This window comes from Gasterosteus aculeatus, chromosome Y (assembly GCF_964276395.1).
Source record: "Gasterosteus aculeatus chromosome Y, fGasAcu3.hap1.1, whole genome shotgun sequence".
Lineage (NCBI taxonomy): Eukaryota > Metazoa > Chordata > Actinopteri > Perciformes > Gasterosteidae > Gasterosteus > Gasterosteus aculeatus.
The window spans coordinates 13,952,703-13,967,487 of NC_135709.1; the positions used below are offsets into that span (position 1 = coordinate 13,952,703).

The following is a 14,785-nucleotide window of genomic DNA, read 5'->3' on the forward strand; positions in this document are numbered from 1 at the left end:
AGGCTACTTTCTTCAGTTAGATGTTTTTTTTCTTCCTTTAATGCCCTGCAGCTCTTTTAGTTATCTGTTGGAGAAGATGGATGATGAGGATATTTCATGATATAAAAAAAAGATAATAATTCATTACAGCTTTGTTGTTTTTTCATGTGGTGTTTCATCTCAGTGGATGACTGCTGCAACCCTCAAGTAAACAATCCCTCACACTCTGGCCTGGTCCCCGTGATTGAATTAGCCTTTGCCACAGCTATCTCCCATGCTGGCGGTCACGCTGAATTTCACCACGTGAGACAACACGATAAAAGGCAGGATTCGATTTACATTCATGAAAGCACTTAGGAAGTTCAAAGAGAAGTTACAGAGCAGAATGAAGGACACGGGGTCCCCTCAGACTGATCAAACAGTCTCATTTTAGATTTCACAATTTCATTTTAAATGTTACATTTGGTCACTTACCCTCCCTGCCGTAAAGTGGTATACGGCCGTTTTAACATATCTTAAAAATGTCTTCCCCGGAACGTGAAAACAACAGTGGTCGTACCTCCTTTGTTGCAGGGAAACGGCCCACAGCTTGCTCGTACCATGTGAGTGATCAACCGATATGAGCTTTGTGCTCCAGCTGCAGGCTGTGATACAAAATTGTCTGGGGGCTCACCGCCAGTTAGCAGAGTTATTGCCTGGAAAGAACAGAGTGGTTTTGGGCAAAATTGCAGTGATGGATTGGGGTTGCAAATTGATAAGGATTGTTAAACAGGAGCTTTGATGAGTTTCCAAGCTGAATATAGATGTAACCAATATACGGGCTGAGGTTTAGCATTACATTACCGGTCCAGCCTACCTTTAATGTGAATATTGATCCATGCACGTGTAAGGTGTGAGATGCATGTAGTGGTAAAATATGTTATAACATTGTTTTGTGCTAAGGCCGTGTCTCAAGTGTCCTGTATTTGACCCTGATGTGCAAAGAGCAGCATGATACAAAATGTTGCTGTGTCCTGAGAAGGGAGGACAGTCGACTCGATCTCATAGAAGCTTCAAAACAAAGGACTTCTGTTCATGGCCTTGGTTCATATCTTATTCGGTACGAAAGTTCCGGATCCACATTTTTTACTTTATGTCAATTAATTATGATTTGCACCGGCCACTGAGGAGGATCTTGTGTGTGTGTGTGCTACCCTCAGCTTCACCTGGGTTCTTATCTCAACCTGCTTTGTAGCTTCTCGTAACTGGCACGGAGAATGTCCTCCACATGTGTATAAAAACTCAGCGTTTTTACTGCTCGGAGACGTCATTACACCGAATGCTGATACGTGCTGGTGTGTTGGACCTCCTGCTTGCAAGCAATAGTTAGAGCCAGATATCTGCGGAGAATTGCTCATGTAATCTTTTTCTCTTCTAAATAAATGTTAAGTTTTTGACTTTAATTGATCAACGTGCTGCGATTCTTCTCATCAACCAACTTGGGGGGATCGGAGATCCTGTTAAAGGTAAAGACATGACATGACATGGGAGACACAGTGTCTACAGCCGTTCCCTCCGGCCCATTATTTCCTCATCTTTTGACAATTCATATTATTCTGGCAGTCTGTGTAATATTTAGTCTTCTGACATGTCAGAGAAGTGAGGGGGAATTGGAAGTGTTTGGTCTGTGGGAATTAGCGGCAGACACCTACTGATTAGGTTTAGAGTGTTCTGGGTGCTCGGCTTGCCTAGCAGAGTGGGAAGGAAAAGTGAGAGCAATCAGGGAGACAATTTTAATGTGAACTGGTGTGCACATAACACTGCCTGCAAAGACGAGTGGAGCCACGCAGGCTGTCTTAAATCCTCCTGTTTACACTACAAATTGCATTGAAATTCGTGCATTCTTATAGCTTTCTGTTGTTGTTGTTTTCAGACAATGTGAAACATGGCTGAACATGTGCATGCATACATGCAGAGCATCGAAAGAAGAAACTATAAAGTTTAAAGAGGGATTCAGGTCGTTGACAGATGCAGGGCACCAGCATGTCCTCCTCCTCCTCCTCCTCCTCCTCCTCCTCCTCCTCCAACAACAACAACAACAACAACAACTAAGTGCGCTTGAGCAAGGCAGTCCTAACTGCTTAACCGGATCCAGTATTCCCAGACAGCGCGTCGGAATGAGTGACAGCCGATGTGTTTACGCGGAGAAGATCCCGTCAGGGAGGATGAGGGATTTTCTCTCCGTCAACATTTCCTCCACCTGAGTGCGGATCTGTGGCGGGCGTCGCTCCGCAGCTGGAGAGGCTCTCGCTGCGTGTGCACAGGCTCAGCCGGCTGCGCGCACATAGGTTCGAAGGCTGGAGAGACCCTCCCCCGGCCTGGCGCGCAGGGGTGGGGTTCACCGAGGATCACCGTCCCCCGTGCGCCGCCACGCCCCCGCGCTTGGCGCAGTCCGGGCGCTTTGGTGCGAAATGCGGGATACGAGTGCAAGCCGCCTTGCACGTGGCCGTGCGGCGCGGAGACAGCGCACGGATCTCTCTCAAGTTGAGCGAGGGTGATGGTGGACTCCAGGAAGGACCATAACGCGGACAACTATGAAGGAAACGTTTTTCACGTGTTTCGCTTTTCGTTTTTAATGGTTTTCTGCCAACCCCCCTCGATGGGCACATAAACTTGCCGCGAGAATGATTTGGGGTGTTTTGTTATGCTGCCTCCTGACGCCGGCCGGTGGACATCACGCGCGGGAGAGGCTGCCTTTCTTTCACGGGCACGTTTGTGAGAACTCCCCGGCGGCTTCCAAAGTCAGCGGACTGAGCATCCCCGTGAGGCGCATCAACGCGCAAAAATGGTGCCCAGTCTCCGGCATGCGCTTCAAACTGTACGGAAACGGCAGCGACGATTTCCGCGCTTTGGCGCACCACAAGCTGGGACATGTAATGCTCAAAACTTCCAGGGTTTTGGACCGAGAGGCTCGCTCCGTTTACCTGCTGAGCCTTGGTCTGTGTTGCCGGACCCGCGCGTCGGAGTCCGCCGTCTTCGAGGTCGCGTCGGTAAAAGTGGACGTCCTGGACGCCAACGACCACGCGCCGACCTTTCGCTGCGCGGACGCCGTTCACATCACTTTAGACGACACCACGGCCCTGCGCAGCGCGGTGTACAGGCTGGAGGCTGTCGACGCGGACAGCGGCAACAACGCGCAGTTGACGTACATGTCCATCCCCAGAAATGGCACTTTCTACGTGGTCCCGAAAACGGGGGAAGTCCTGCTGGTTGACTCGCTGCTGGGGCTCCCCTCTAAAGTCACATTCTATGTGTTTGCCAGAGATCACGGGTGGCCCCCACTGACCAGTCAAGGTGTCCTGGTGACCGTCGCTCCACAGCGGTGGGCGACGCGTCCCGCTGAACCGGTGGCACCGGGAAGGGGAGGCCGGTCTCCGAGGGCTTTACTTGACCCCGGCACTGTGGTTTCACTCAACGTGTCCGAAGACGCCAGCCTCGGCTCGGTCATAACGAGCCTAAGTCCCACCAGGTTCGCGTCAGCCGCCTTCGAGGTGGTTTACCCGGAGCCAGAGAGCTCCCCGGTCACCGTGGGGCGCGACAGTGGAGATATCATGATAAGCAGGAGGCTGGATCGCGAGACAGATCCTTTCCTGGAGCTCAATGTTAAGATTCAGGATAAACGAGGTGTGTATTATTCCTCACTTAAGTGCCCCACCCCCCACCGCCCCCCTTTTTACCCAGGAGTTATTTGGATTGTGGGGGATGATGCCCTATTTTAATGGCACTGCTGCACATGATGGTAAAGCTGTTGTGCCATCTGGACACATCCCCAGTTATCAGCAGAGCCCTTTTCAGCAGGCCTGACATATCCATCACATCCATACAAGGCCGCCGGTGTCTGCAGCAAGGGCTCATTCCACAAGTGTGCCTCATTGTCATCATGGCAAATCGGAAATATGAGCTCAAACAATACAATTCGCGAATCAACAAAACAAAAATGAGCATTTATGTTTTGTCCAGTCTTTAAAGATGTGAATATTTCAATTATCATTGAATATTAAAAGCTCATTTGTAGCAGGGAGAACATGTTTTTTTCAGTTTGTGTTTAGTGGTCCTTGTGAACCGGTTGCAGCAACATCCTTGATTGACAGAGTTTGCGACTGCAAAGTTGTTTTCAGAGCTAATCCTCGCAGAGTGGCAAACCCCTGCGACCCTCGATCCCTCTCATCTACTGGTATTACCCCTCTAATCCCCCTCTCATTCACTCTCTAGTCCCAGGGATTTCAAGCAGCATTGCCAATGCAGGGCAACCTCTCGAATTCTTGAAGGAAAGGTGAAACCAGTGCATATATCAATAGTTCAAGTTTGGTTTTTCCAAACCAAGTCAAGACTTCTTAAAGATGAGAAAACAAAAACAATGGCTACAAATGATTTGCTTTTTAATTGCAGAAAACAGTGTGTGATGTTTTTCATTTGAATGGCCTGCCACTCTTGCGTTGTGCTGAATGCTCTGGATTGTAATTGCAAAGCCTGATTTGGACACTTTTTGCAATGCGCTGGCTGGAGGTTTTTGCAGAGAGTGAAACAAATAGTCAGAACAGTCTGTTTTTCACTTTCTCTCCTGCATAGATGCGTAACAGAAACCAGCTACTCAAAGCCTGACAAATATTCAGATCTACCTTCCACCATTTTAGCTCTCTAGCACCTGCGAAAAAAAACTTCCTCTCCTGATCAAAGGACATAGAGTGTTCATACTTTAACTTCAGCTATCCAGATGGAGTCCCGACGCGAGTCCGGGGGCACCCGGCCTTTCTGCTGCTGGACTCCCTCCCAATCCCTGCGTGCGAATCTCTCTAAATGAATGAGTCCATTTTAGCTGATTTTAGCTTCAACTCTGATATCTCTGGTGAATCTTCTTCTCACCGTGCTTGTGGTGTTGCGACAAATCCGGTGTCCGTTCAATAGATAAAGGACTCTGAGAGAGAGGAAATAATGAGCAATATGCTTACGTGAGTCTCTGTAGGTGTATGTTTTGAATGCGTGTGTGAAACTACACAGTCACACTAATATTGACCCCGGGCACGATAACGACAGTTTTAATAGGGCCCCTTGTGTTGTATCCTCTCAACTAATTTCCCTACCGTGGACTCTGTGTAGCACCGACAGTCACCTGCTGCGTGTCAAACAGAAACCTCAGTCAGACGGCAGTCTGCCAGCAGTTCAAAGAATATTCATGTCGCTGGCATCCAGTGCTATTCACAACAGCATTTGATATATTATTCACATACTGGGGGGTGGACCAAATAATAGGCACACTCTCACAAAATCCGGAGCCACGGCTTTACAAACCGCGTCCTCAAAAGCCAGAACCAGAGTTGAAATAATACCTCTCAGAGACCGGTGCTGCATGCGACATTCTAATAGTGCAGATAGTCTATTTGTCAGCCTTTGATCTTTTTTATTCTTAATTTCTTCTCACATCTGCTGAACACCGCCACTTTAATGCTAACACAAATGTACCAGTACCAAGGGAAAATCTAGCTTTGCATTGTCTTCCTCTACAGCTGTAGGCTACAGCCTTGTGGACTTTCCCGTATGGAAATGTATTCCTTATGGATTTGGGATCAATCTTTTAATGTTTGTACTCTCCTGGAGAATGCAAACACGGCCGTCACAGTTGGTGTGTGGGAAAGATCACTGTGGTTATTAACTGGTGGATGTAGATTTGCTAAATGTGAAGTGAATGTGTTCATTAGCTGGTTAATGTGGGGCTGAAATGCAAAGCCCCAGCTGGGGCTTTCTTATGCTAATAAGTTTGCAGTGGGTACATCGTTTTGATTAGAGCCATCAAGAGAGCGTTTCTTTTTAATGTTCAAATGGAGATTAAAAAGTGTAGTTTGACATAAATTGATAAATTCTTCTGGCAGGCTGCAGATAAGGAGAACGTAGAACAGCAGCACTGGATTACGCTCAGTATGGGGTCCGTCCTCATTGACGTACTTACCTGAGAGGAAATATGCTTACCGAAAACTCATCCTCCCCCGGTGCCTCTAAGATGTGATTTGTTTGAGCACTGAGGCGTCTCTGTAGTCTGTTGTATTTATATTAAAAAGAAAAAACACGTTGAAAGGTTTTTATTTGAATACATGTTAGATAATAAGGTTATAATGGGCTCAATTCTTCCAAGCTGTCTTGCTATCAGTACAGAGTGACATGGTAGTTTACTCACAATTTATCCATGAATTTCACAGTTTGTTTTCCATTTGTAAAAAGATACAGAGGACTTCATCCACCAAATGTGGTTACTTCTCATAGAACCGAGATAATTCACCATATCACTCAAATCTGCTCCTGTCTGATATGATTTGTCATCATCATGGCCGCCATTTTCTGCAGAAATTGAATGTTTAATGTAATTGTGCGACATATTGGGCCGTACAGCTGCTCAGTGTGAACATGACATTGCTTCTTTACTCTCTCCCATTCCTGGAGAAATATTCTTATATAACATATATTACTATTACTGCGCTGTGATTGATTACATCACTTACTTTTTAATCACACCCTCAAAGTTAGGAATTACTTTTTCTTTTCTCAAAAAAGCAGAAAAACATTTTCACTTAATCTCTTATCTTTTAATCATTCCTGAGCTCCAAACACTTTTACATAATCAGAAAATGAGGTTTTGTAACTCATCATTAGAATACACAGTATGTATGTATGGAGCATTGTTAAAGATCATAAAACACTTTGGGGGAGTTCTAATAAGGACTTTACCTTATGTGCATATTCAGGATTTTATGACCCCTGACAAGCTTTGATAATGTTTCTCTCACTCATGCATCAGATTCTGTCAAACTATCCAGCTCGTGGAGGACTTCCTCCTTTCTCCTCGTGTAGATCCGCTGGAAACGTTGGAGAAATATTTACCTGCTAATCAGGACTGTAGTGGATACAAAATGCACGTAAACGCCGTTTACGCACCTCTGGAATTTTGGAAATAGCGTTTACGCACCTATAAATAGCGTTTACGCACCTCTAAGTGGCGTTTACGCACCTCAAAGTTCCCTGCGCCTTGTATTCTTCCGTTGGAATAATCCGAAATAAACTTGGTGTAATTTTAAAACAGCTAAGACTACGTTTCCTATTGTTGAACATATAAACGCCGTAGTCTGAATCATGTTCATCTGCGCTGTATTACGGTCTGTGAGCATCCAATCAGTGCCTTGCGGCTGCAGCAGCGACACCAATCAGGATCCAGGAGGTGTGTAAACACACGTTGTGGATCAACCCAGTGGTTCCCAACCTTTCTTACCTCACGGACCCGTTTCATGTCAGACAATATTTCACGGACCGGTCGAGAAGGTCCGATGGGGGGGGTGTGTGTGTAGTAGTCACAGCGAACATGTGTGAACATTCACCGAACATTCACCGTGCACGACCAGCGAACACAGAGCCCGCGACGACTACCGGGGGGGTAGTCGTCGCGGGCTCTGTGTTCGCTGGTCGTGCACGGTAAAAGGACAAGAAAAACGCCTGGTGACGCATAGATTACAAAACAAGTCAGTTCTCAATGTGAAAAAAAACATGCTGTATAGACTATTTATGATGACATAGGTAGTACATGAGTGTTCCTTTAACTTATATTGTCAGTGTAATTGACAGGCTGCTTAACTGGTTAACTCTTAAATTCAACATATTTTTTCAAGCAGTGAGAGGACAGGCAATGATGCAGAGAGCACAGGGAGAGGAGAAACACCAGGTCCAATAGAGAGAGGAGAAGCACAGAGGAGCCATGAACCCCATAACACGTGTTCTGGGGTTCATGGCTCCTCTGTGCAAGGCAGGACCTGACGTGGAGGACAAGGAGGCCCTCTGGGCACTACTGTAAAAAGGAGACTCCGTATGTAGATAGCTCTTAATCTGCAATTGTGTTGTTGTGTTGTGTTGACATACTTTTCTTCACTGTTTTCATAGATTTAATGAACTACAAACTACTAACACATGTATTCATTGTCATTGATTGTATATGACTGATAACATAATGCAATATAGCCAGGACAGCCTTACAGAGTCGCGACGCTTTGTGTTGCGTTGCTTCACATTGCGTCGAGGTCTGTATGATCACAAAATTCAGAGTTTACCCACCTCTAATTTTACCACTACAGCACTGCTGCTAATCCGTATTCAGTGCCCCAAGAATCCCCAGAGGAAAAAAAAGTGCTATTTTTCTGACATAGCCTTTGTGTATCAAACAAGCGGTATAAGAAGGGGGAAAAAGTAATAGAAGTAGGCCATGACTCACGACTCACAGAAACCGGTTGCGTGGTGTTGATTCTGAGGAGGGTGTTGTGATGGTTTTTCCCCCCCCTCTCCTTAGGTACTTGTGGGTCGGGTGGCAGGCAGCTCGCCGCAATCATCTCGGTCTCAGCTCCTTCGTACTCTGCTCTCTCTCAGTCCTACTCTCTCCTCTTTTTCCCGTTTCGTAATCAGCATCTAGCTTCATGCTGTCTTTAATCCAATTTACCCTTTCATACTCCTTTTTTTAACCCCCCCCCCTCATGCCCCCTCACACACACCCATACACACACACACACACACACATACACACACACACACACACACACACACACACACACACACACACACACACACACACACACACTGTAGTCAGAATGGCTGTGCTGATTATGCTCTATTATTGTGCGAATGTGCGCATGTAGTTGCACGTGTCTACGCACAAGACATTTTTTTTCACATGTACATATCAAATTGTGCAAATCTGTCTGTGTTTGCACTACTCTGTTGGTGTTAAATGTTATCATTGTCCTTTTAGTAGCCAGATTCCCTGGAGCGGAGCTTCTCAGATTTGTTGCCTGACAACATGCTGTGAAGCTGTAACATGCCTGCAGCATTATATCTCTGCTCTGTGGTTCTCGGATATCAAATGGACGTGTCTAAGCAACATCCCTGCAGCCCTCTCTTCTCTATAGCGCCAGTATGTGACGCCATATAGGATGAAAGGGGAGAGCGTGTGCGTGTGTGTCACAGTTTCTTTTTTTAAGATGGGGTTAAGCTCAGAGAGCTGGGAGAGGAAGGAAAACAGCTTTGCTGAAAATGCAGAGGAGATATTCAAAGCGGGTCCAAGGGACTAATATCAGGGCACAACGGGGTCAGGAAAAGCTGCAAGGCTGGGGGCACGGACACGGAGCGTGGCCTTAAGGTCAAGAAGGTCGAGCGAGGCAAAGGTGGAAATGGGTGAGAAAAGCAGGGGAAGGATGGAGGAAGAAAAAGATGGAGGGAGCGTGTAACTGCATGTCTGTGTGAGATTGTTTTTCCCCCTGTGTGCCTACGAGCTTCACTGAAGATAAGTAAAGGGCAGCCAGATCAGAGGCAGGGAGTTGTGCACCGCTGATGAGAGGTCATCTTGGTGAAACGTAATTGTCAAACGGTTAGAGGGCAGAAAGTGAGAAACTATTTGGATGGCAGGGTGGGCAGAGAGAAGGGGGGGGGGGCAGAGAGAAGGGCGTGAAGAGAGAAAGAGATGGAGCGATGGTAAGAGAACACGGTGTGTTCTCACCCAGAACAATACGTTAAGTTATGGCGGCGGATGGAGACATTTTTAAAGTTAGAGCTGGCTGGGATCATTGGTATATATAGTACACCTCAACCATGTCGGTCCCCACTATCAGCGGGGCAACATTATGTCACAGGGTTGGTTTGTCTTTGTCTTATTTTCCTGCCTTTCGTGTCCATGGAAAAACTACACTTTCTCACCCAGTGTCTTTTTCCCTCCCTTGTGATTGCGTCGCCTCCCCCCTAATTGTTCCCACCTGTGTCCAATCACCTGCACCTGCCCAGTGTACTTCAACCACTTGTGTCCCTTGTTGAGTTTGTTTGTCATTCTCGACTTGCCCAGAGACCTCGATCGTTGCCTCTAGATGTTCTCTTGCTCTGCTCTGCTGTGCTTGCTCCCTTCCAGGCAGATCTTTGAGTTATTAAAAGTTATTCCGTAAGCGTTAGAAGTAACTGCTGAAAACGCTCAGTTGAGGGGAAGAAGCTGACATTCACAGCACAGAGGGTGCCGTCTCCTTCCGTGTTTTTGTGTAAGCTTTTCTACGCGTTTGGCACCCGGGCGATTTGAGCCGGGCGTAATCTGTAACCTTACCACTAGAGGCCGCCAGCTGCTACCCACTCTGGTCTGATGACCTTTCTTGTCATGGTTATACCAATTACGTGTTTCTTGATGAAACAGCGTGGCAAGTGTGGACGTTTTGATGACCTTCGTGGGACTTTGCGGCTCCAAAAACATCCCACTCTCCGACTCGGCGAAACCTGCCGAGACTCAATGAATACACACCAATATAGGATGAACGCCAATTTTCATCAAGACGTTATAATGATGATGACGTAAACAAGGGGGGAGGGGGATGATTTGTGTGTCTGCGCTGATGTCAGAGCAGGACAACATAATTACGCATCGGAAGAAGGGAAATGAGCGCACGGTGTATACTGCACATGCTATGCATGTCTCGTTAAAGCGGAAATCCTCAACAGTCAACCAATATGAATTAGGAATGTTGTGTGCGGTGTGGTGGGAGACGTGCGCGCTGCATGAGGCCCGGCGCTCTGAGGACACGGTTTTTATTTGGCCAAGGGTCTGCATTATTGATGCCCATTACCCCAGGCGTTGTCAACTCACGTCTGCCGTGCACACGGAGGCAGTCGCTGTCAGGAATGACCCCCCAGCAGCACACAGTCCCAGAATGCAACCTGCTTCCCACATGTGTGATAAATGAGGACGGCTTGGACATTGTAGAATGAGCTTATTGCCGACCGAGATTTTTTTTATTTTTTATAAATCTAATCCATGATGTGCTGACACCAACTTAGTGGTAGACAAAGGTTTTAGGGTTCCATGATGCAATTTAGTCTTCCTGCTATTGTGTTTGCCAAATCTGGAATCATTCGTTCAACACGGTGACAGTTTATTTCACTGACTGTCCCCCTCCACACCTGCCATTTTCCCGTCCATTTAAAACGGTGTTTTGGCTCCACCTTTGCAAGACGGATAACCTCTTGGTGGCTTCTTCCAAAACGCTGAATTGATTTTGTGCTGTGGATAAACCTGGAACTGCTTTGCTCCCAGCGACAAAACTTCACTTTTAACAACAATGTATACGTGGCAGAAGCAGCCTGTGACTGTTGCTGACTGTTTAAAACCCGCGGATAGGTAGGAGTTGGATTGAGTCCGGGGGCCGATAGAACTATCCCGAAGCCCTCTAATGAATCAGCCTTACAGACAAGACCGCTAGAATGAACACGGGGAAATTGGAGCTGCCGCTGGGATACGTCATGGGAATTCAATGCTTGTGCTTATTTATCTATTTGGTGGTGAATTTCTCAACCTTTTGTACCCAAAGGTCCAATTAAGTGAGCATAACAATGGTTGAGGCTTTGCTCTCGGTGGCCCAAACGAGGCACTGATAAACACGCAGGACACAGACAACGTTCAAAGCTTTGCTGGTTGAACTGAACAAGGAGGTTTTTAATGCTGTAAAAGAAAAAAGAAAAAAATCGCATGGCTGGCCAAGCTGCTCAGTGATATGTTTTGACACGGCCTGAACTTTGCTTCGATGGAAAGCGCGCAAATTGCAGAAATTGCAGAAATTTCAGTAATTGCACAACACCAATTTGCCGAGTGTACGTGTGGCTTTTGTTGAAAAGATGAGAATGACTGTCATTCAAAGAGAGTGAGAGAGAGACGCTGAAACAAAGAAGAACAAGACGCTTCCAGCTGGCAAAAAGAAAGGCTCTCAAGGAGCAAAATGGACCGCAGCTCAGTTCTGAAAATGTGCTTGAGGACGACGTCCATCTCACAGTTCACTTGTCTAATCAATTGGCAGGAAACAGGGAGACGATCTACAACTCCATCACAGCCAGAGGATGACTTATTACAGGAGCAGGTGCTTTGGATGCAGAGAAAATGTAGTGCCCTTCAGGTCTGATGGGCCTCCAGCACAGAGCATGGGCTGAATTGGCCGTTTCATTTTCAAACATGACTCTGAGTTTGTTTGTGCGTGTGTGAGATTGACACGTATGGAGAAATATGAAAACATGGGATGTAAAACGGCAAAAAGGAGGAATTACAAAAGACCGTTTTTGTTTCTGCTTGTTTTGTGCTCTAGCGCAGGCTGTTTATCGCAAGCTTTTGTTCTGTTCTTTCCATCTGTGTGAGTGCTTCTCCCTTCTTCTTTTTTTTTCTTTCTCGCTTTCTCCAGCTACCAATTTGTGTGCGTTCTCATCTGAACCAGTGAACGTAGACGGCTTTCTCCCCTATCATCCTCTCTGCCTCAACAGCGCAGGGCTTAATTCTGCAGACTAATCAGACCATATGGTCTACGCGGTCTTATGATGCGCTGAGGAGGCCGGGGACAGGGATGCCGCCGCGTCGTTAGCCTCGCCGTGGAAACACATAGACACGCGCCGATGCCACACATTAAGGATCAAGAAGTGGAACTGAGTGTACAGTGTGTGCAGCAGGCCTCAGAAGCCCTTTTACTCCAAAGGAAACAAAGGAAAAGATTAAAAACCAGAGCTTGCGTAGACGTCATTTTTGACCCATAATTACTCTCGCCCTTTCCGCCCGACACCACAGCTTCTATTAAATCATGTCGTTTCAATAATCAATTGTTTGAATGCACGTTAACTTGGTTTTGATAGATGTCGCTGAAAGAGAAATAGCTGCATCTTTCAGACCCTAAAATTGAGAATAAGCCACATGAACAACCGAGCGCTCGTAGTTGCGAATGAGTCACTCGGCCATTTGCCACCTTTTTTATGTGGATGTCCAAATCATGCTGATGATAAATGTAATCCACTCGAGGAATAATTGAAGCGGTCGCCCGCTCATAGAAGCAGGAGGATGCATTGCGCGTGGCGATTACCAAGCTCTCTTCTTTTTAGTAAATAGATCGAGGTAAATAGAAAAATACAACCGTACACATTCTAAATGACTTATCTGAATCGAGACTTGCCTGATAGCGTTGTTAACTCGTTCTAAAACACACATCCCACTGTGGTGGAAGATTTTGCACAGACAATCGTTAAGTAAGAAACAATGGCTCTGAGTCAAGTATGTCTTTTCTCCGTTTATTTCCTTGCAAGGGAAAAAGGGTCACAACAGCTACGTGGTCAGTAGACTGTCAAGAACCTCCTTTTTGCCCCAACACATCGAGGCAGTTCTTATACCTAAATTTAGATATCGGTGGCGTCAACAGAAACCGTTAACCATCTTGTTGAGTATCTACAGCCAGGGTACTGGGAACATCTTATCCATGTAAGACACGTCAGTTCTTTGACCGTGTCCCTGCTCTCCCAACATGCTAAAACAAAGGTGGTCATAGACATAACAAACACTTTGTTCAATCTCTACAGCTATGACGCTGGAAACATCTAATCCAAGTGGGAGACATCAGTTCTTATGTCAGGGCCTTTGTGACCTAAGCACTTGCAACTAATAAACTGGTTATACAAATGAAGCATTTAAAAGGGTCATATATCATTTTCCCATTACATTCCACTCTTTTGATTACATAATAATCACAAACTATGCAATCAATTTAGAATGACTACTCTAAAAATTTACCATCCGATATCTACCACATCAAATATCACAAAACATGAACATCTGGACATCGCTCACAAAACTTTGCCTGCCACAGAACAAAAACTCTCTAAAAAACCCTCCGAAATGGGAAAATAGGAAGAAATCTGTTAGGAGAAGATAAAGACTGGAAACCTTCTCACAGGATTTGAGCGTTACACCCCAGATGTCATGTGTACAGTATTGAAATAAAAAAGAAATGAAAACATGTTTAAATCACAATACTGGAACTTGATTCCCTATCACACAACACAGATATAGAATATTGTGGAAAGGTCATTATATCAATCATATTTACGTTACATACTAATAAATGCAGGGATAAAAGCTGTTTTTGTGAGAATGTTATTTCTCATTGTTTTAGCAAGCTACTGTGAAACAAAAAACATTTAGAACACCAGGAATGCACACAGACAGTGTGTCACTATGTCACTATGCGTATGTGTCGAGGTCGTAAGTGTTCAGCTCGTCAAGGGAGTCCGAGTCACTGTTGGGGTTATCGTCAGAGTCACGTCTAGGGAACAAGTTTGGTGGTGAGTCATCAGGTGACCCCAGGCTGTACATAGCTATTTGTTTCGCCAAGAGTTGGGCAATCGTATGACGGATCAATGGGATACCGCAAATTACGAATGCGAAGAGAACACAGAGGATAGTAGCTGCTTGTATTAGTGTTCCTTTCCATGAATACCACACCCGTGTGAGCCAATCTGGGGAGGGAGATTTGTCTCTTGTCATAGATTCCTGAAGTTTTGTCATGTTTTGTATCGCCTGATGGATAATGCCTTCGTCTTTGTCATTTTCAGGGATAAACGTACAGCAATATTCTCCTATGATAGCACAAACACCTCCTTGGGCAGCGGTCAATTGGTCTAGTACCATGCGGTTCTGCATAATCATTAAACGCATGGCGGTCATTTCCTCGCGAATACCCTTAAGGCCAGCTAGAGTCATGTTTACAAAGCTTTTGAAACGGTAATCAACGGTTTCCAGTCATAGCGTGTTTTTTCCCACTCCTGTCCATGGAAACAGTCCCCACAAAACTTTAACTGACGTACTGGCGTGTTTGAACTCGTCAGGCACATCGCTGCCCCAGATTGAGTTGTGTGGTGCAAAATTGACTTCCGGGTTAAGGGCAGTGTCCAATGCGGCCATTCGTTTTGT

At 45.9% G+C, this 14,785-nt stretch overlaps 1 protein-coding gene across 1 annotated transcript in view; it reads left to right on the plus strand.

Annotated features, from left to right (window-relative positions):
• The first annotated feature begins 1,891 nt into the window (after positions 1 to 1,891).
• The window catches only part of LOC120812477 (neural-cadherin-like), a 110,398-nt gene continuing 97,504 nt past the window's right edge, over positions 1,892 to 14,785 (plus strand). Inside the window, exon 1 of the mRNA XM_078097804.1 lies at positions 1,892 to 3,642. Coding sequence (XP_077953930.1) covers positions 2,643 to 3,642 — 1,000 coding nt within the window. The 5' untranslated portion in view covers positions 1,892 to 2,642. The remainder of the gene's footprint in view (positions 3,643 to 14,785) is intronic.